This window comes from Rhyacophila brunnea, unplaced genomic scaffold, assembly GCF_057557595.1.
Source record: "Rhyacophila brunnea isolate RB1 unplaced genomic scaffold, BYU_Rbru_1.0 scaffold_1, whole genome shotgun sequence".
NCBI lineage: Eukaryota > Metazoa > Arthropoda > Insecta > Trichoptera > Rhyacophilidae > Rhyacophila > Rhyacophila brunnea.
The window spans coordinates 56,460,077-56,484,654 of NW_028232751.1; the positions used below are offsets into that span (position 1 = coordinate 56,460,077).

General features: G+C 35.3%; 1 protein-coding gene across 4 annotated transcripts in view; it reads right to left on the reverse strand.

The window, feature by feature from the left end:
• Positions 1 to 24,578, reverse strand: part of acj6 (abnormal chemosensory protein 6) — a 178,063-nt gene that overhangs the window by 19,715 nt on the left and 133,770 nt on the right. For all 4 annotated transcript variants that reach the window (XM_085954865.1, XM_085954802.1, XM_085954716.1 and 1 more), the window contains one exon: positions 1,846 to 2,025. In XM_085954865.1, the coding sequence (XP_085810991.1) occupies positions 1,846 to 2,025 (180 nt within the window). The remainder of the gene's footprint in view (positions 1 to 1,845; positions 2,026 to 24,578) is intronic.

Sequence of the window (24,578 nt, forward strand, 5' to 3'; positions counted from 1 at the left end):
AATTCAGAGTATTATGGACCTAACCTAATAGGTTGAGCAATTAGTGACTGACATCCATTTCTCGTAAAAACAAAAATCTGTTAATACAAACATCCACCCTGTGGAAGCCCATATGATTATTATTAAGATCTGACATAAAAAACAAAACCGTCAAAAAACCCCGTAGCACACCCGGTCTTACTCGTCTGTATCAAGAAGTATAAACAGATGATGTGAGACTACTGTAGTTTTTTAAACTTGTGAATGTCTCAGGAGCAGTCATCCAAGCCCAAGACTAAAAAGCATTAAAATTGGTCTCTGTGGCGACCAAAATAAAATAAAATAGATGTAAACATATCCTTACACAAATTGAAATGTGAAGAAATGTGAGAAAGTCCCCCAGTTTATCTTTAGGAGAGTTTATGATTGCTCCGAGCGGCTCCCGCAGCGGGCGCCAAATTGCAATATTTTTATATTTATTGAACCGTAAAATTGCCTCGAATAAAAATTTCGCGGTGTTTTATGCGTTTGTTATCGCGTTAAGAAGGGGTGACTTTTAGGGGGATGTGACGCCCCGGAAACTGAATGTACCAGCGTCCACATTCCACAAACTTATAATATAAATAAAACATTCTTAACAACAGTAGCGTAAAAATTACATAAACAAATTATGCACGACCATAATTTGTCACGAAATATGTATTATATAAATATTATCAGGGCGGTAGATGTGTTATTATTAAATGAGTTGGTTGATTTAATTCGAATTAAGTATAACAAAAAAAACATAACATTCGAAATAAATGATGGATTTTTCTATACATTAATAAATTACAACACAATTTTACCACTTCGGTGTATTTTGGAAAACAGACAGATAATAATTCTGACCTACTTTAAATTTGATATTAGGCATATTTTTGCAAACAATTATATTTGTTGTCAAAAATATTTAAAGATATTAAATTAAATTAAATTGTTGTTTGCTAGCTTAAATATTTTTATTTTCTATTAACGCATTATTAAATACTGATAAATTAAAATATTTTTTATTTATTGTGTTATATAGATTTATTTGTTGTTTGTAATAATTAATAATTCAAACAGGAAAATTAATTCATTAATTCAACTATAATAAATAGCTTAAATATTATAAAACAATTATTATGGGTCTATAAATCTACATTGCGTAATATTGAAGCATGTATTGTGGGTATACATATAACATTCTATGTTTTCACAAAATATGGAAATGGATTTCGTCCGACTGATTCTTGCGTGAATATCATTTTTATTCACAGAGCGACGAATATAGTTTATGAAGTACTAAAAGATGCAAATATATATTTTGATATTGCGGTTTCCGTCGATATTTTATGTCTCAAAATAAAGGTTCGTAACTGAGTGATAAAAATGCTGACAAGTGGAATCGGGGTAGAACATTATATATAATATCTAGATTCTACATAATATTATATTAATAAGTATCTACTTAATATTTTTTGGTGTTCATCATAGCCAATTTGAAATTTTATTACCTTTATTACAATTTAGATAGTTGAAACTAAATAAATAACATATTAACAATAGCGTTAAATGTAAAAATACTTTAAGAAATAGAATTGAAATCTTTAAAGTCGATTATCTCAGAATGACCTAAAAGTCACATGCGACCTTATGCAAATAAGGGGACGATATACCTTTTTCTCAATTCCTTAATCATTTATGGATTGGTGTTGCCACCAACTAAATAGTCGAATTCGCAATTAGGTTTACCGTTAAGCGATATTAAAGTACGACTAAGCATATAATTGTGTGTATAAAATAAAATACCGCTAAATTAAAATAATCTAATGAGCAAGGTACCTGGTGTGGTCTGGTGTTGTGTGGTGGGGCCGCCATTCCATGGTGATACATCATGTCGTGCTTGAGTTGAGGCAGTGCTGCAGGCCCGCCTTGCGCCCCCTGGTGCTTGCCGATGTCCACGGCGGCCAGGGCCTCCGCCCTCGACAGCAGACCATCGTTGAGGCCCGAGAAGATGTCCCCCTGGAAATGACGCGCAAAGCACTTTGAATAGATTGCCGGCATTGCGTTTACGTCACACATAGCGCCATCGCATTTTTCATTTATTGTAATGCATTTTAATGATACTTTAATATTTTAAATAATGTTTATATACAATGCATAATAAGTACTGCTTTTGCGAAGTAAAATATTATAATTGATTATATGAAAGTATCAAATTTTAAATATACCTACGTAAGTATCAATTATTCAACCTGATTCATTTTTATAGTTTATTTTATGGTTTCTTATATTATATTTATACATTTTTATGGTGTTCATTTTCAATCAAAGTTAAGTACTTACGTATTATTTCACATTTTTTTTTAAATACATAATACTATTTGATAGTTAACATTCCACGGTGGGTATTATTATGTTTTAATTGAGGATTCAGATGAGTAGCTTGGTTTGAATGCGGCCCCTGAGTAGGTACGATATTACACGTTGTGACAGGAGTCCTTGTATCGATTCTACAAAAGTTATTTGACTTGACTTGAGACTTATTTGTGATATTATATATTATAGTGAATTCTAATGGATTTAAGTTTTGTACTATTCCATTTGAGTCATTTTTTGCGACCCGGGTTTCGCCTTTAGGCATCTTCAGGCGCTGTGTATACTCACCAAAGGCAAACACACACCGACAACGAACACTTTAACTCTAACTTATTTAACAAAGCAATACAATAAAGTATAGTACGTAAAAACTCCATTACCTACCTACCTACCTATCAAGTCGAGGGTCTGAATATCAAATAAAACAAACAAATTACGAATATCTAGTTGAAGTGTTGGTAAAAAAACCCTAAATAATACACTCGATAAGCATATTATAATAAATCGTCAAAACCTAATAATAGATGATTAGTACCTACTTATAAACAATAAAAATACTACACTCAAAAGGTGCAAAATCGTCCATTCTAGGAACAATCGTAACGTATTGGAAATTAATGGAGTTAACTAATGAGATATTATTTATTTATAATATCAATCTTTAAAAGTTATTAGTTGAACAAATAATATTCTTATATGGTAGGTATCTACTTTTTTTTATAATATCATTGTTGATGTTTCCGTGTATCACTTTTATCTTACTAAGCTGTTGGCATGACTTTGTTTTTTACACGCCAACAATAATAGAAGGCCAAAATAAGGCAAAAGGAATATACGCGCTGCATGTCTCGTGTGGCAGGATGCACTTGATGTTGCGATTGACCAAGGGAAATGACGCGACTTTGTGATTCCCCAATAATAATAAAGGTAATTATGTTGTTACTACGATATCCTCATAGAGAAATGAGAAAAACATCAAGAAGAAGTTATTTTTAGCTGCGCTGCTTGTCATTGACTTCCAATTGATAAGCCGTCCGCCTTATTCACATACCATCGAACCATCACCCTCCTTTCACATTATACGGTTTTGACCGTACGGAAAAAAATCGAACGGTAAAAATCCCAATCGGGATCAAGTCACTATACTGTTTATGCACGGGTTTTTCGGCACAAGCTCAGTTTGTGGTGCTTTTTGGTTATAATGAATCGACTGACGATTTAAAACCGTCTAATATGAAAGCGTGCATTAGGTCACGTACACCACTGAGTCATCGGTGACCGACCGGCCGCCGTGCTTACAGTGAAATGGACGGCCGCTATACGGCGCCGTTTCGGGTTTTAACCATCGCCTCGTAATGTGAAAAGGGCCATGCTCTTCTTCACACTACTAAAAGAATGTAGTCGCTCGATTTTTTGCCGTACGGTCTAAACCATAGAGGTATTAAATTAAAAGAGGGGCAAGGAATCGGCTTTTTCATACAGCTGAATGAAGCAGGCCAACAATAGCCGACAACTTACGAGAAATAGCGACGCGATAAAAAAAATTCAGTGCATCACAGAGGATTTACTTTGGTCATTATAACGTACCCATATAATATAATGTTAACGTTCAAATTTTGCCACAAATTGATTACCAGACCGCCCCACCATACTTTTTCGCCATACTAGCCTGCTTCACTATACTTTCATATAACCTGCCGCCTCTAGGTCAAAACCGTTTAATGTGAAAGGAGCGTTAAACTTCCATTTTTCCCTCAAAATACGATTCGGCCTCAAACAATGCTGGCATAGGTACTGTGGAGTCGTATTTGAAAATCTCAATGAATCCTTTTAAGTAAGTACCCCTGGTTAGGTACGTTAAAATGCGCCAAGTTTAAAAAAAAATATAAATATTTGAGTATTGAAAAATAAAAATAATATGTCGAATCAAACTAAACTGATTAATGGTTCTAGTCTGATTTTTCTAGGCCGAAAAATTTTCAACCAGCTCTCGTATAGTCGTAAGACGATAATCCACTAAAAAGTCAATAGATGAAAACACAGCGTCGTTCTTTCTCTATGCGGTCACGCGTCGTGAATTTTTAACATTATTTGGCATTCGGCTGAGTCCTGTCGCCAGACGTAGGGATTGCAATGCCGGTATTTCAAATCGGTATCACAGTATTTTTCGATACCAAAATACCGGTTTTGAAAATTAGACAATACCGATATATTCGGTATTGAAAGTGGATATAAAGTGTATTAATTAATATAAAAGGTATATCACGACTGTATTTCTTTCCCGTCTGATTTATTTCCGTTGGCCTTAGACCTTGGTGACCAGTAAGAACACGTGCAAATACATTATTACATTATAGGTAGGTACCTACTTCTCTAATTTCAATTTTATCCAAATCTTTTCACCAGTCGCCCGCGGATCTGTATGTATCTGAAATTGCGCTCAAATACCTACCTACTGTTTGTTTGTATAATCATTATAATCCTCGGCCTTAGTGGCCAATACTATATTTATGTCATTAAATAGCAAGTCTAGTATAATGGACTTGCTGTGCCTAATAGTTTGATGTTTATCTTCTCAATAGTAGCTTATAAAAAATAGAGAAATGTCATCATCATCATCAGCCTGAATCTATCCACTGCTGGATGAAGGCCTCTTCAAGTTGCTTCCACTTCTCTCGGTCCTGTGCATTGCGTTGCCACGTACTTCCGCAGAACTTTATCATTTCATCGATCCAGCGGCCTCTAGGTCTACCTTGTGGACGTTTTGTACTTCTTGGATACCACTGGATGACTAGATTTGTCCAACGATTGTCTCTTCTTCGAGCTATGTGTCCAGCCCATCTCCATTTAAGGCTTTTAATAAACTCTATTACATCGCAAACCCTTGTCTGCTTCCTTATCCACTCATTCCTCTTTTTGTCCTTTCGCGTTATGCCCAGCATGCACCTCTCCATACCACGTTGTGCTACTCTAAGTTTCTGGATCTCTCTTTTACTTAGGGTCCATGTTTCACACGCATATGTCATCACGGGAAGCACACACTGGTTGAACACTTTGCGCTTTAGGCACAGTGGAAGGTCACTTTTGAAGACATTATTCAGGCGGCCAAAAGCACTCCAGCCTAGCTTTACTCTGCGAACAATTTCATCAAATATACATCCATCTATAGATACTTGTTGTCCCAGATAGATGTAGCTTTTCACCTGTTCGAGCTGAGTGCCATTGATGAGGATCTCTTTTTGGCCTGCAAAGCAGTTGAACATGACTTTCGTCTTTGTTACATTTATTTTCAAACCTACTTTGTTGCTTACTTCAGCGAGTTCCTGCATTCTGCTTTGGAGGTCTTCTGAGTCTTGCGAGAAAATTACTATGTCATCGGCAAAGCGCAGATGACTCAGGTATTCTCCATTTATGGGGATCCCTTTGTCATTCCAGTCAAGTTGCCTGAATAAGTCTTCAAGGGTAGCTGTAAATAGTTTAGGTGAGATTGTATCACCTTGTCGGACTCCTTTGCTGATAGGAAATCTGCGCGATGGTTTATGGAGATTTACAGATGCTGTTGCGCTACTGTATATATTATTGAAAATATTTATATAGCGTCCAGGGATTCCTTGTTTTCTGAGTGCGTCGAGTATTGAACATTTCTTTATCGAATCAAACGCCTTCTCATAGTCTATAAAACCCATGCATAGTGGCAGTTTGTATTCCTGGTACCGCTCTATGATTTCTCTGACGACTTGGATATGGTCCATAGTGCTGTATCCTCCTCTAAATCCGGCTTGTTCTCTCGGTTGGTTCTCGTCTAGTACATTTTGCAGACGGTTTGAGAGAATTTTTGTGAACGTCTTGTAGAGAATAGGGAGTAGACTTATTGGACGATAATTTGCTAGGTCTTCTCTGTCACCTTTTTTGTGAAGAATGACAATGCTGGCATTTTTCCATACCTCTGGGACATCCTCTTTGCATATGCAGGCTGTGAACAATTGTGCAAGTACTTCATTTGCATCCTTTCCTGCTTTTTTGAGGATATCTATCGTTAAACCGTCTTCCCCGGGGGCTTTCCCACTTTTCATGTAATTTAAAGCATGGGTTACTTCCCAGGATGTAATTTCGGGAGTATGGTCTTCCGAATTTCCATTTCTCTGAAGATCTAAGTCTATAGTCGTATTGTCAGTGTCATCACTGTAGAGATCGCTGTAGAACTCTTCAACTCGGCTTAACAAGTGTTCCCAATTTCTGACGATAGAACCATCTTTTGCTTTTAGTGCTGTGATTTGACGTTTTCCTATCGACAAGCATTGCTTGTTTTTGTTTAAACTTCTGCCTGCTTTCACAATTGCTTGTATGAGGTTTACATTGAATTTACGAAGGTCTTCTCTAATCTTCCTTCGGAGGGTTTTGCAAAGTGATGAAAACTCCATATCGTTTTGCGCCTGTCTATCGCTCTTGGTTTTCCTTCTCTGCTCCATAAGATTCAATGTTGCCTTCGAAAGCTTGGTGGAAGGTGTAACTTCTGAGCTTTTTACGCCTGTTTTTTCTGCACATTGTAGAATAATATTCGTTATATCCTCCGCGTTGGATAGGGAAACGGTTTCGTTCTCATCTAAGAAAGCCGATAGTGCATTTTTGAGTTCATTTTGGAATTCAGTATTGTTCTGCAGGTATACGCGAGCATTTGACTTCTTCTGCAGTTTGGATCTTTCTGATTTGACGTTCAATCTTATCTTACATCTCACCATCCGGTGATCACTGCCGGTGTTAAACTGATTGATCACCTTACAGTTTAAAAATGTATATTTTCTGTCAGTGAGGATGTAATCGATTTCGCTGGTCCTTCCTGTCGGGCTTCTCCACGTCCATTTACGTGTAGGTTTATGTTGAAAAAAGGAATTCATGATGTGAAGATTGTTGGTTTCAGCAAACTCCACAAGCATGTCCCCTCTACCATCCCTTGAGCCATGTCCGAAATGTCCGACCGCTACGTCATCTCTTTGGTATGATCCAATACGTGCATTGAAATCTCCCATTATGATGTTGAAGTGGCGAAATGTATTTTTTTTAAATAAAAAAGTCAGCAATAATGTGTTTGGTTTTACTTCTAATGGGATAAAAGTAAAGAAGCGGTGAAGTGTAAAAACTGTAATAAAACATTAGGTAGGATTACTAGTGGGGTACATCCAAGAACACTTCGTAAAATATATTTATTGAACGACCATTCGAAGAAGAAAGTGCCAATAGTTCAAAGTATTAAATTTGTAAACATCAGTATCTCTACCATATCTTGCCATTACCTATCTTTACCTATTTTTATATTATTACATACAAACATGTAGGTACTTATGTATTTAGATATTTTTGCGAGAAAATATTAATATTTTAAAGAGATTTTTATATCTATATTTATTGGTTTCTGTTTTTTTTATATTTTTCAAGCATAATACCGGTATTGGTATTTTCATTCGGTATTGCAATCCCTAGCCATAAGTCCGAACTCCACATTCGCCGCGGGGCGCCGGTTGGCAACTATACTATATTTCTCATAGATATTCCGGTAGTGGCATATACAAATCAATCTATAAATGTAACTTTTAAATATCTAAGTCTAAGTTATATCTTGAAATACATTTATTAACATTTGATTCTAAGTACCCACAGAGTGACGTTAACGTTGGTATTTTATTACAGTATTTTATCTTGGATAAATTAATATCCTACGACTGATGACTAATTAGTAGACCACTAAAACTAGCCTTTGTCTAGTTTTTATCATATTCTCCATCTAAAGTCAGCCGCCTTCAGGACGATCTTCTTTGTATATTGCAAAGAGTAAATCTGTTAAATAAACACGTCACCAGATCGCACTGTGTATTAAAATTTTCATTGAGAAAAGATATACTTATATTTCTGGGGCTGAGAAACAGAAGGCGGTAAGTCAAAAAAGTGAAATTGTTCAGGGGAGCAGTTTTATATATTACAAATTAATTAATAATATTTAAAAAAATATTTAAAATATAACAAATGTGAGAGATAATGATCGTTTTTTTTTTATTTCAGTAAAAAAAACATAATGTTCTTAATTTTTTTTAAATGTTACATTAGTATAATTATTGTATCAAAATTAGTGTATCGTATCTTTTAATATAAAATAGCATTAAATACGAAATAAGGAGTGGACGAAGTAAGTCCAAACTTTAATAGCAGAATGAAGTAAGTCCAACATTTTTCATATATTGTAGTCGATATGATTGTCACAATTTAGAAACGTAATGCAATAAGTCACTCTGCTGCATTCTGATTATACAGGGTAGAGGACTAACTGCACAGATATATGATTTATCTTTGAAAGTACAACATTTTTGGACTTGTTGCAATCTGCTTCTCGTGCTGCTTCAAAAAAAGTGGACTTACCGCCATCTGCTTCTGACCCCCAGATTTATAGGTACCGAACACCTTCTATGGATGTGTCCCAGTATGTCGGTTAAAAGGTATGAGCTTTCTAGATTAGTTCATCTCTCAATAATAAGACTTGTCAGACATTGCAATTTGGTTTCTACGAATGTAAATTTGTTACACCCACGGTGGCCGAGCGGCCAATACAACGGTTTATAATGTCGAGGGTCCGAGGTTCGAATCATGTGCCTGACAAATATAAATATGGTTTTTTGAGTCAGTGTACGGACCTAATAAGTTAAGCGAGTGAATAACATTCATTTCTCGTAAAAAAAACTCTACATTAATCTAAAAGTCAAAGCAAAATCTTGAGAGGTTGCCACAGTACAGTATTGGAGGGAAGGAAAGGCCAACGTTCGTTACGCATTGGTATACGCCCCTATAACATATGTGGAGATGTAGGGGGTGGTGGATGATATGCATGGAAGTATTTTTCAAAAAAATACAAGATTTGTTGGATTTGTCGTGTACTATCACGTGATGTCACAGTAAGCTGCCGCTTTTGGAAAAAAGTGTGTAATGTCGTTTTTCTTGGTGTTAAAATGGTATCAGACTGATGCTCCTACTCCGTAGCACATGTTGGACCTTTAAACGAACATTGTCAATTAGCAAAATCTGCCGAAATCACCAGAACAACAATGAGGTCACCTCACATTGTACCCCACTGCATCGACACCTGGATGACTCAATGAACGTTTTTTTTATCATTTTCTACATGCCTACATATTTTCGATGTATCTCAAAATCGCGTGTTTTTTGTTTTTAGCGGTTGGCACTATGAATTTTCTATAAGAATGTTGTCTTTTATCTGTGACCTGCAGGTTGGGCTCTGTTCAAAATATTATCTATGTATATAATATCGCAAGTAATTTTAACGTACGCACACGTAGAAACTGTTAAAATTAATTGAAATTAGCAAGAATAATGAATAATAATTCAAAATACTATTGAGTACATTAGAGTTGGTACTCTCCATCATTGAATATACAGAGGTGGTGATCGTTCAAAATATTCTGCAAAATGACGAAACAGCGTGACAGTACGCGTCATGAATCTCAATATAATCACAACTTTATGCACATTGTTGTGATATTTAACAATTATTGTATACGACAGTGGAGTGTTTCATTCAGTTACTTACTATTAATAATTACTGTTTTGACAACGGTAATACGTTAGAATGGCCAAGTTTACTCGTGAACATGTATTTTGAAAAAGAACTGCGAGATCTATCGCAGTGTTTTTCATTATTACTAATATTGTGACACCGATCATACTACATTGTAATTTTTTATTTGTTAAATGAGGGTTTCACAACTAGTTTAGTTTCACTTGATTAAACTAGTATGTATGCTCAATGTCCCCCCTTACTTAAGTTTAATAAGTAAGCACTGTTCAAGTTTTCCCCTTCAGGGCAAAGTTTCTAATAATAGTATTTTGCATTTGAATAAAAGCGTAGTATAATTTAATAATTGCGTGCAAAATATTTTACAGGTTGAATGTAGGAATTATGAGAAATATTTTCCTAAAAATAAGTTAGACTATTGTTAACAAAACGAATAAAGTATGCATGAGAGCCATTCGTAGATAATTAGAGGACTGTTTTAGATAATTAGATAGCGTTTTCCTTTCTCCATTTTCATTATTAGGTTGAGGTTTTGATTGAAATTTGAAAATAAGATAATGATTTTTCATTCATGCTTTGATTTATTTTATTTTTAGTCTTTGGTGTTGGTACCTAGGTATCAGTGGCGAAGGGTGGAGGCAGGCTGTTAAGATCCGCCATAAATGGTGCACACTACTTTGTCAGTCATACGTATTTCTTTTCATTGAACTAAGATTACAATTTACAGATGGTGTTGGTTAGTTTTTAAAATTCAATTAAACCCTACGAAAACCAAGTCATAATAGATAATAGTCAAAAAATACTCGCCTATCTTTAAAATATCAAATAGTATGCAATTAAATCATACAGAACATTCGATATTTTATAGATAGAATAATATTTTTTATCTATTATAGTTTGATTTAGGCAGGGCTTGAATTTAAAGATATGCACTAACAAATGGTGTAATATGTATTCTTAATCGAACGAAAACAAATAAGTATGAATGAAAAAATGTGCACTATTTGGTCGTATCGCCCAAAATATACCAAAACTATTATGGTTTTGGTTTAGGCAGGCTTTAATTGATTTTTAAAAACCAACCAATACCATCTATAAATTTTATTGTAGTATTAGTTGAATAAAAACAAATACGTATGGCTAACAAAATGTAATGTCCACTATTTATCGTGGATCTGAACAGAATACCTCCACCCTTCGCTACTGCTAGGTATATGAGATTGAGTCAATTCAGTGTCAGCTTGTAGCCTTCAATTTTCACTTCCAACTGAATAAGTATTTTTTGACGATGTTTGATCCTAAGTGGTATTATTATAATATGGTATTCCACACATAGAATGGATGTTAGCTACTTGCTCAACCTTTTTTTTACCATGTTCGGTTATAAGAAGATCATAATAGTATGGGCTACTACAGAGTGGAGTTTGTATAGATTTATTTTTGCTCAATTTATTAGGTTCATATTCTGCGTCTAAATAGGTACAAATTAAAAAAAATATACCTACTGAATAACTTCAATTGTATTCCAAGATTCTTCGGAAGTTAAAAATATCCTATTTCTAAAGTGTTATTCCAACAATTGATAACGTGCTCTGTCGTCGTAGTAGTGAATTCTACTATTCACCCTCCTGACCCTCCCAACTAAGTATTTAAAAAGCACTGCATACATGATCCACTTTCGTATGTGTCATTCTATGATATATGCATTGTTGAGCGACATATCCAGCCCATTGACATTTTATATACTTAGCGACCTATATCACATGGCGTTCTCTTATCTGCTTTCTTATCCATTGGTTCCATTTGTGGTCTTTCATGCATCTTTCCATACCACGTTGCGCTACTCGCATTTTTTGGATAAGAGCCCATCTTTAACGTGCATACGTGAGCACTAGTAGCACACATTGGTTGACAATTTTACGCTTAAGATACAATGAAAGGTTACTTTTGAAGATACTATTCTTGCGGCTAAAGGCATTCCATGCTAGTTTGATTCTAGGGCCAATCTCGTCATACATTCCAACGTAAATTGACATTATTATTTGTTGTCCAACATAGATGTAGTTTTTAGCTTGCTTGATTTGAATGCCAATAATGAAGATTGCTTTTGGTTCAGCAAAGCAGTTTATCATTGCTTACCTTCGTTTTCGAGACATTTATCTTTAAATCTACCCTCCACCGGCTTTCATGTGTAGGCTGTCGCATCCCATTCTTCTGGTCTTCTGGGTCGTTCGCAAAGACAACAGTGTCATCTGCAAAATGCGGGTGACTGAGATATTCATCGTTAACTAATAGGCCAGGCGCACATACAAACTCGTCTCGACTGAAACACGCCGAGTTTGTCGAAATATGATTTAGTCAGCATTCACAAAACACATGTTACTTAATACATCGTGATTTTTGATTGATAAAACATCTGCATGCAACAAATTTCACTCGACACGGGCCGTCGCTCGATGCTGTTGTTCGTGGTTAGACACCGTTGTGTCGGCTAGCCGCATGACTACACTATCATGGCTGCATGCGCGGAGTTGCAGCAGTTTTAATGGCTGTGTCGTAGTCGAGACAAATTTATATGTGCGACATGGCTAATGGAGGATGATGATCGAGTCGTTTTACCATGCCTCTGGGACATTCGCTTCGTGAAGACAGGCTGTGAACAGTCGTGCAAGTACTTCATTGACGATTTTACCGTCTCATTTGAGAATGTCTACTATTAGTCTATTTTCTCATGGAGGTTTCCCACTATTCACACCGTCCTGTTATCCCATGTTTTTACATCAGAAGGAGTAATGTCAGTAAGGCAAGCAACATCATTTTTCTTCCTCTGAGGATCAGAAATCATTGCATTTCTGTCGGTTTCATCATTATAGAGAGAGCTGTAGAATTGTACCACTATACTCAGTAGATGATCCCAGTTCATGAAACATATTATTCTCGTCGGTGAGGGTGTAGTCGTAGTCGATCTCATAGGTTCCGTGTGCTATAGATACCATCATAAATCGGAAGGTGTCCGAATTTAGATCTAAGCTCATCGCAGTATAAAAACAAAAACCATTGAGTGATATGTCAAAATATTAGCATGTGGCGCGCTCTCACTCAGCGGATAGGTGGATCTATAGGTACATTATATTTACAAGATGGTTTTTTCTTGAAGAATGAGTTCACGATGTGGACGTTGCCGTGTTTGGAAAATTTCACAAGCATGTCCCCTCTGTTGACTCTTTCACAATGGCCGAAGCGACTGACCGCTACACCGTTTCGTTGGTAAGATCCAACCTGTGCGTTGAAGTCTCCCATTATGATTTTAAAGTGGCATTTACGTTTGTTATTGACGAACCCAGAAATCATATAACCTATAAGGTATACTCATTCCTTCGTAACATATAGTCTACAAATATATCCTACAATAATAATTTGCACTATTTTAAGGGATCACGTCAGCAAGCAGTTGTGTAGGTTGGTACTGTTTGTTTTTAAACCATCGATGAAACATATAATATTCCTAAAGAAGATTCAACATTTTTGGTTAAAGCGGATTCACCAGTCAGATTTATTCTACCGTCCATAAAAACAATCACTCCAAAAAGAAGGATGTACCATACTTTCGTTGGCGGTACTGTATTAACATTGGGAATGTCCTAAAATGTGTACGGAAAGGAAAGTGCTGCTCACGTCCGTTCAACGAGCGGTTATTCGAGCGGTTATTCGAGCGGTTCAACGAGCGGTTCAATAGGCTTATTGGATCGTCTGACCTGGTCGCCACAAAGGAAAATTTTGAAAATTTATGGCGTCATATTGCCAACATGAAGATGTTCGACAGTTTTGTATTAGCTTTTGTTATTCACTACAATTTTTAATTTTGTCTCTACGTGATTCTCTTTCCCTTAGGTACTCTTAACAGTCATGGATGTGGGGCGGGGCGGGTGTGGTTTGTTGGGACCATTAACTTCCAGTAGCGAAGGGCGGAGGTAGGCTGTTAATATCAACTATAAATAGGGAACACTAAACTTTCTCAGTATACTATAGATAGTTTATAGATAGACGAGTATTTTTTGACTATTATTTATTATGGCTTGGGTCGCAGGGTTTAATTGAAACACCGCCTGTAAATTGTAGTCTTATTTCAATGAAAATAAATACGTTTGACTAACAAAGTTTAATGCGCACTATTTATGGCGGATCTTAACAGCCTACCTTCACCATTTGTTAACTTCAATGTATTAACATTGTTTTTTTAGGTACTCTATCACTAGACAAATAAAATACAAAGGGCGCCTGAAATGCGCTTACCGTCAGCCAGTTTTTATTTGATATATTTTGTCAGAGCACTCTCACGTGTTTCACCAGTTATTTTTTTACACAATACGACAGTATTGACACAGGTCGTCAGAATGTAGTGACTTCACTGGGGTATATTATACAGTGGCGGAACGATATAATTTATTTTAAATTACTATTAGGGGGCGATCAGGTGGTACGAATATAAGATAGGTACAAGGTTCTTCCAAATCGTCAATTTTGCGCGAACGGTTTATTCAGTTACACGTTCACCAAAATGTTATAGCTACCTATCAGGGAACTCAGAATTAATGGGAACTGAAATACAAACTGAGTAACAGGCAACCGATCTCAAGTTTGGAAGAATATGGGATAAACTTAAACACGTTTCAAGAATACGTCATTCTAAGCTTGTCTTTCGTTCTGACTAATGCTTTATGCACTGACGCTCATTAAATATTGGTGTATTTAAAGTTTGCGACACACACTATTGCAAGTCTATAATGTGCGTTTCATTTGCAAAGGACACTCACACATTCAAAACCCTTCTTTATAACGTATTGTATTAAGGTATAGATTATCTGAATGCTATTTATTAAACTATTTTGTGCTAACTACCTAAATAGGTACTATAGCTATCTTTATATTAAGTGTATTATATCATATTATTTACTCGACAATGGTACATTGAACAAAGAATAATCCCCATTCATGATGATAACGTATTAACGATGGTTTTATTGGTTATCATTATTTTACATACAAAACAATTAATCTTTAACCATTGGCGGCTTAATCCGGAAAAACCTAGCAGGTCAATTTTGAATATATTATATTAATTTGCCTTTTCGTTGTATACTGAAAAGACGTATTGCAAATTGACTTTTTATACATTATAGAATAAGTGCTAGAAATTGTTATAGGTCGGTACCTACTAACCCTTCAAAAAATGTCCGTTTTTCATAACGCCAACCCATCGTTAACCGAAATTGCACACAACGCGTTATAATTTTTTGTAAATCAGGTCCACTTTTCTTTCTTTGCTTTTTGAAAAATCATCAATCACACGATTATAAAAATTGTCTATTTTTCCCACATATTTTTTTTCAATACTGAGCATTGCAAGAGCGGTCAGTCTATCCTGGCCCTATTGCGTAGAAAGGTTTTTATTCTTTTGAGAGTGGAAAAACATCTTTCACTTTCAACTGTTGTCATTGGTATAACGCAAATAAATTGGAGAACTTTGATCGACTCGGCAAATGTTTCGTTGAAATTATTGCTGAGTAAAAAATATAGAAGAGAAACTGCACTAATAGCGCCATGCAAATCATCTCGTTGATAAAACACCAATAATTCATTTTTTAACTTGATTATGTTTATTTCTTCTAACAGTTTTACCAAATTTACTTGACGTGTGGGAAAATTATTTTTAAAATCAGTGTAATTTTCTTTATTGAACAAATCGGATATAATGAGATGATCGTTGGATGCAAATCGTGCTTCCATTTCCATTATAATTGTATCACAGACTTCAATTGCTACTGCGTGCGTACTAACTGCTTCACAAAAATGTTATAAATCACCAAAAACTCCTTATATATTATTAAAATAACCAAAGGCATTCGTCAAAACCTGTCAACGAATCCGAACCGCATACACAGTTGCGTCTTGAGACCAATTATCTAGTCAGTGTTATCATTCTGTTTCATTTAATTAGGTGAAAAAATCTTTTGTCTCACACTCGGGCATTGCCGATATTACAGTAATTCACGCACCGTCACAAGCTTCGATCTCGTATTTTGTGTTATATCGATCTCTGTCTTATGTATGAGAAACGAGAGAGGAAATTTTATAAAAATATTCAATTTGGGTCAATTTTCAGACTGCCGGCGAACACAATATTTTTGTTCGGGGAATTATCGCCCAAACAAAAAAAGCCCAATAGACTGGGTTGACACAATATCGCGCGCCCTATAATTTCAAATCCACCGATTATTATTAATATTATTATATATGACATTGCACATATTATTAATATTATTATGTCGATTGTAATGCCGGGTCCACACCGAAAACAAGTCGCGCGACAACTCGTTAAATTTTACGATAAGCATGATAATTATCGTAAAATTTCTTAAGCAATTATGATAATTATCGTAAAATTTAACGAGTTGTCGCGCGACTTGCTGCCGGTGTGGCCGCACTTTTAGGTATTTATTTTGGCAGGTCAATGACCGAATGACCTATAGAGGGAGCCGCCAGTGTCTTTAACGTATTCTGAGATCAATATGATTATCAATTCAATGAGTAAAGATTTTCTTAGATTATAAACTTTTTACTTTATTATTTCTTAACCTTGAAGAGATACCTGTTTTGGTCAACTGGTAAGAATTTAGCAAAATATTTATTTACCAATGTGCCATATAACGATCGAAAATGATGAGATTTAGGTACCCATGGCAGTTATGTATGAACAATCCGTAGACGTTGTAGAAAATATAATATAGTAAAATGGTATTATTGTAGGTATACTCCGTCTACTGAAATTGAGAATAGGTACAGCCATATTTTGGTACATTGGTGATTATTGATATAATTTAAGATACATTGAGTACATAAGAAATTATTAATTTTTCGAAATAATAATTTTAGAATTAATAAATTTTATGGTAAAAAAAAACATTAATTAAAAAAATATATAAATTAAACAATAAAATAGATTTTTTAAAATAAAATACATAATTCATCGCTAAAAATGTCTACTTCTCTAGGGAGTGCATTTACCAGTCGCAAAGCCCTCGCTATTGGTGCCTGATGAGCTTGACAGGTGACCACGCATGTAATTTACGGGTGCATAAAAATTCAAATTTTCCAGAATATCAGGATTTTAAGCTATACCACGTGAGAGCAGGGAAATATGCTGTAAGAGCAGAAGTGACCTACGAGCTTCAAGAGAATAAAAGGCGAGCATGCTTTGAAGAAAGTTAGTCGGAAAATATTCGTTTGAGAAACTGTTAAATGGAAAATATTTATATAGTTACATTAACATAAAAATGTCGAAGAAATTTCTTCTGAATACGCTGTAAAGCTTCATAAGGACTCTAGATAATGGACCCATATTCAAGAATACTCCGTATTAACGACACATAGAGTGTACGTAAAACATTTGGATTCTTAAACGGCATGGCTTGTCTCATGACGGATAGTACGAGTGCAGTAGAAGCTTGCTCGCACGCAATGCCGTAGAATTGATGTCTGAGCGAAATGATAAACGTGAGTCAAACAATATGCCAAGATTTTTAATTTATGATTGACGTTTCAGTCATCTATTTCAGTGGTCCCCAACCTTTTTATCGCCGCGGACCGGTCAACGTTTGATAATTTTACCGCGGCCCGCTGACGAGGGGACGTTGATTGTTTTGATTTAATAATTTTAATTTAATTGTATTTGAACATGCCTATAAAATAGAATACAGTTACACCAAAAAATGAATATAAAGTGATTTAACATTTTAACTCACTAGAACGCTAAATCAATGAGAACCCTGAGCTTGTTTCTTTGCAACGAGACGGTTCCATCTGGGGGTAATAGGGGACAATGACACCCGAAGTGTGTTGCTTATTTCCAGTTTATTCCGTTGTTTTGTTTTGGTTGCTGTCATTGCAGAAAACCCCGCTTCACAGAGATAGGATGTCGGAAATGGAAATAGGGATTTAAGTGCTCTGATGGCATTCTCCGGTTAACCTCTCTTCCAAGGAAAGTCGCACTACTTGAAAGTCGAAATACTTTAATGTTCCTTGGGCGGTCCGGACCATTTAATCCATGGGCCGGAGGTTGGGGACCACTGATTTATTTGACATATTATAGTTGAATATAATTGGAGATCTTGATTCGAAAAGCTAATACACACACATTCGTCAGTATTAAATTCGACTTGAATCATTTATATATATATATATATATAATATAGTATAGACCATCTAATCACATCCTTCATAAATCGTATCGTTAACACTAGAAATGAACAAGAATGTATTATTTCAATTCATTCATACGTATAATAATGTTTAAATTTGTATATAAGAAAACGTGGCCATGCGCATTACCTTGCAATGGGCACTTACGTTTTAAGCTCCCAGTCGCCAGTGCTTTAATCCGAAACTGTGTAGGGAATTGAAACGGAGAATAATCCAATATCATAAACTCTGAAGACAAATAGTTAAATGGTTATACTACCTACGATAGATACAGAATGTTATAAGTGTTATAGAGTGGTTATATTTTGTCTTTCGAATACAAGTAAATTAAGTTTGATTATCGATGGGGCTTTTATGAACTTATTCCTATCGATAGAATGATTTTACCACGTTTTTATTAAATCGTATTCTTGTTTGTCCGGTACAGATTTTTAATTGTGCGTCCGGTAAAAAAAATTCTTGTTTGTCCAAGATTTGTATTGGACGATTGAAGATTTTTAACTAACTTCCCGACTAGATAGACATTTGAAACTTTTACAATATATCAGAACACGACGACAATGCATTCTTTTACTTTTATTTTAGCCATTTTTAAGCAGAATTGAATTCATTTTCAGTTAATTCTGTTTTGTATGTAAAGTTATTATTGTTAGTTGCTAAAGGGGTCCTAGCAGATAAATTATTAATATATACGTGCGTTACTATGGAAATCAATATGAAATGTCAAAATGACATTTCAGTATTCTCTATTTTTTCAGTATTTCTATCAAATACAATAAAAAGTTTTTATTAATACATAGATTTGTCAAGTTTATATGATTCAACAGAAAATTTAAAAACGTGGTATATAAAAAGTTCTTTTTGTCTTCTAATTATTTCATGATTACTTATTGGTTGACCCGATTGTGGTGGCCGTCATCAAATCCCCTTTTTTATTACTGTCACAAGACCAGACGACAAGCAATTACGGGTCATAAGATCGACCGTAATTTCGAAGAACAGGGAGTAGTTACTCCAAAACAGCCGAGCGCGTAGGCTTGCTAAGGCTATCGAGCTATATCGATACGATACGAATGAGGCCGTGTTAACTACAGAGTGATTCAAGAGTCAACTCAAGAATACGAACGGGTGCGTGTTGCCGCGCTGCGTTAACTACTGAGTGATTCAAAACATATCTTATCGACCTTCGTTGAGTGAACGTCGCGTCTATATCATCCATCCTGAACTTATCATCATCATTCATCAACCTCATATTAATATATCATCCATCAAAGTGTACCGTTCGTTTACCAGTGCGTGAATGCATGAACACCGAAGCGGCTCCAGCGCGCGCCAGTCCCCTCAACATAAAGGTCAGTGTCTGGCATCCTGTGTAAACCCCCCTTAGATTCGTAATCCACCAACCACAAGCATCACCTTCAAATTACAGTCCACTGCTAAAAGCGCCACCATCAGGCCTGAACAAAAACGATGCATGAGTGCGAGTGAGAAAGTATTGGGCACCCTTATAATCTCTGCGACACATCGTGGTGAATCGCTTCACGTAGCATCGATAATCTGCGAGTTCGTGTTGCTAAATTTACTATTTTTTGTGTTAAACACAAAGTCAGTGGTATATATTTTTAGTTAATTAAGTAGGAAAGGTGGTTCTGCGTGTTGTATTAAAATATGGTAGCCGTACTGATAAGCAAGAAGATGGTATTACGTTTCATAGGTAAGTTGATACATGTTCGTGACAATTTATTTGTATATTATTATTTATTTTAATATCAGTGACCTAGTGTTTCTTTAAAATAACTTAAATTATGGATATTTTTACCTAATGGTTTCATTTTGGCCGCTTAAAAATACTATATAACGTAAAAAAATAGAAAATTATATTTAAATTCTGAGCGTCCAGTGCGAGCACTTTGGGCGAGCACTAGCGAAATGGTCTATGGTCTCGAACATTTGTAGGCGAATGCGTTCGCTCGCCCACAAACCAAACGCACGGCACGTAGCTTCATTTAGCAATGCAACGGGTGGTGTCTAGATGTATCTATAGTCTATGGCTACCATCTATATTATGTAAATTTAAATTATGATATCACAGAGGTAGCCGCTTTTAAACAATGATATAAAATGTTTAAATATATATAGGAAAATTAGCACTATCGACAGCGGGTACGTCTTAGTGCAGGGTTAGTGAACCTTTTTACGTTACGTATGTAAAATTTTCGAAAAAATATTTTTGATTGTCAGACGTGCCGAGTAGTTTTCAATGGGGGAAAAAATGAAAAGTTTTCTTTTATTCTTTGTTTTCAAAATTTTCAAAGAAATCGTGAGAGCGTTTGAACTACACTTCTTTTATTTATTCTTTATCACTGAACGGTTTTCCATTTCCATTTTTGTGTTCCCTGATTTCACAGGACTAGGGATTGCAATACCGAATGACAATGTCAATACCGGTTTTTCGGTATTTCTTATTGAATACCGGTATTTCTTAAACATGAAATAAACAGAAGTAGGTGCTTATCAATAAATATAGCTATTAAAATCTTTTAAAAATATTATAGGCATTAAAGTAAATATTCAAAAATGAAACGCAAATCAGTTCTCACTTTGGTATCAAATATTCCCATGTGAAAGAGTCAATGTAGGTTTAATAGTTTCCTATCACTGTAATTTTCAAACTATTTATTATCGTATGAGTTTAGTCAGTTTAGTATTACTTCTCTCTGATGAGTGGTACCCGGTTACACTATCACGTAAACATTTGGATTTTGGCAAAAAACTATCCTTTATATATTGCTATGTACACCTGGGTATTCACTATTCAGTATTCATTATGCTTACATACATATATATTATGTATCATTTTTTAACATTACAAGAGGTCGTGAGGCTGAATGATAATAGTTTAGTGAACCAGTAGGTAGTTAGAAGCAGAAGTGAAACAATCACAAACATCCAGACTTAAGAAAATCATATGGATATATTGTGACCTCACCGGGAATCGAACCCGGAGCCCCCGGATGTAAGTTCAGCCCCTCAATCACTGGACTATGAGGGCTGTCATTATGAGAAATCATTGAGACGAGTATCGACTTTAATGATAATTCTTTGTCCGTGTCATTTATATCTGAAATATCTGATGCTTAAAATTGATCCGACATATACGTTTAGATTGATTAGATACCTACATACCTATTAGTTTTTACGTATAAATGATTTATTAACGTATATTATTGCCAGTCAGTGGAAGTGGTCACGTGTGTGTGTATGAAGGATTTGAATGCACTATATTAGGGTGAATCGTCCTTATTAAAAAAATATTTCTAACCGTCAATAGCACTATTATAATATTTAGGATACGCAAAATAATCAAGGCTAATATAAATTGTTACAGGACAAATCTTTAAAAAATAGTTTCACTGATATATAAATTATTATTAGTTAGAATATACAATTTATTTACATTATGTACACCGTACATTATATTTTTTATACTGACAGTTCTTGTTCTTTTGAAGCTGGTGACACGCTACCGCTCGGGGTTACATGTAAGTTCTACGTAAAACATTTCACCGTAGCACAGTTCGCCGTGAGCTTTATTATCGTAATGAGAAGACCATATTATACTATACGGTCTCCAATTTTATTAGAATCAGTACGAACATTCTTAGCTGATTTTGCCAAAATTCATGAATTCAAGATTGAAAACTTAATCTAACCTAACCTATCAAATAATCCAGTATAACGGCTATTTTCAAAATTTGTTTGCTGCTGGCTTCCTGTAAACCGACAAGAAGAACCGTGTTTTATTTAGAAATTAATTTTATTTCAGTACTATACGACCCAAAGAGGTTGGACGGTCTTTAATATACGGCCAAATATTTCCGATACAACATTTCACGGTGAATAGTGATGCGGCGAACTGCATACGTACAAATTTCCGGACACGGCCGCTCGACCATCGTGAGCCTCAAATAGAAAAAAAATGTTTGAAAAAAATACGACGCCCGACTATCAAATTGGCGCGAATTCAGTGGATACAAGTTCAAGTACCGTCGGGTGTCGTATTCTTTGAGTTTAATAAATTATTCCTGAGGAATACACGATTGCGTAGTGCATAAGTCGGTACCTACAGTAAAGAGATAATAATTCCACGTTCTTATAAAATAAAATTGAGATTATTTAGACATGAAAGTTATCGTATTGCATTCTTACTTTCAAAAACAAATTAATTTAAATTTTCGATGTTATTCTTTTATATGAATCTAAAGATATGGTCAACCGGAATTTTTAGTTAAACCTACATACAATAAATGAGGTAGAGTCAGTGAAAAACTTTAACTAGACGAATTATGTTTAATTTTTTTGGTTATTTGTTTCACTCTGGCGTGCGTGCGCCGCGACGTACCTACAAGTGGCCGAACTTCGTAACTCCAATTCCGTTTCCACTTTGAGCCCCTCTCATAAAATTATTCGTTAGGTCACACGAAAATACCTGTCGTACACCTGTTAAACTGACATATGGTACGGCGGCACTTACACGCGATGTCTTGTATAAGAGATGGGAAACCAGTGACTAGCGCGCTTGAATTTTCAACCAATATATATTATTTATCTATCAGTAATATTATTATCAAAATTCCTTGCTAATGACCTCGTGTTCTTTTTCGAGAGCCGCGGTGGTGGGATCCATTTTGTCGTACGTCTTCTGGACGTGGTTGATTTCGTCGTGTTTTCTTTTCTGGTTTCTCGTTATCTTGCGACCCAACTTGTCCGTGACGAGGGAGTTGGAGGACGGATCTATATTGGTGTTAATTATTTATATAAAGAAAAAACACGTTATTTTGTTGCATAAAAAGTTGATGTACCAATTCATTTACTCGTTATAGATTATAAATGAATAAACTAATTACACTTTATTTTTACCAGACAAAAAAAAAATTGAATAATTTCCTAATATCAAGACTTTGGTAGTGTGGTTGTCCCAAAGTAGATTCCTTCCTGATTGACAATATTGTAAATACCGCCCACTCGGTCACTACAAATATTTTAGGTACTAAGGTTAAGAAAACTGTTAAGGTGAATACTCCTCCTACCAGAGGTGCCTAGTGGAAAAATACGAAGCTTGAACGTTAAGACATTTTTTGAGATTTTACAGTTCAAGTGTTTTAATTAGTAAATATGTATCTAGAAACATTATATATATTTTAATTTAAAGTCAAAGATAAATTCACAATTTAAAAAAAAAACAAAACAAAGTGTGAATTCGTTAATTCGTAATTTTAAATACGTTAATCTAGCTTCAACATTATGACCACGCCGACATTAGATTTGATATAAATATTATGATATTGCTTAATAGGGCCACCGCCCACAATGACGGCTGGTAGTTGCGACGCTACGCAATAGGCCATAAACCAGGGAACTGAAATTTCTAACGGGTAAGCAGTAGCAGGCAACCGATCTCGAGTAAGGAAGAATACGGAATAAATTTAAACACGTGTCAAGAATACGTTATACGTCGAATACTGAAAAATGGTCTCGGTTTATGCATTTGTATTACACACACTATTGCACGTGCATAATGCGTGTTTCATTTTCGTAGGACACTCACACATTCAAAACCCTGCATCAACATGTGGCGTATTCAATATAGCCTATCGGTATTGTATTTATTATCTATTCTATGCCATAAATGCATTAGGATTAGACTACGAGGGTTACCAGTTGCTTTTGACCAGGGAACGCATTTATTTTGAGAAAAGTCACATTAGCGATAGCTAACAATTCAATTTTGTATCCGGTGGATTCGGTTGTGTATAGTATTAAACTTATACGTACCTACCTATTTAGGAAAAGTTTCATCATCCATGTTTCAAACCACCCCATGCACTCTCCACAACATAATAATACAGGCGGATCCTCTATCTATCCCTCTCAGCGAAGCAAGGGTGGTTTCCCGTTGTCAAAGTAGGGGATGATTTTTATACCGGGCATTTTAGAAGGCTTATTTTTTTGTTGTGCAATTGTTATACGATTCTGCGGCAGGGGGGTGTTTTTTTGAAGAGAGCTTAATGGAGAGCCCGGATTTAATTCGAATAATACGCCTGGTGATTTATGAAAAAAATTGCACTGAATTAAATAAACATCGGTATGTAAATAAAACAATTTATTAGTTATAAAATAACTACACCTATCTACATAATAATAATATATATCGGTTAGAACATGGGGATTCTTTTTACTGGATGTCATTCGGATCAGGGACTTGGAGTGCGATCAACATTGAAATTGAAGATACTTAGTCCATGTGCTTACTGTTTTGGATTAAACTAATTATTTCGTAACGCAAATAAGTTAGAGAAGG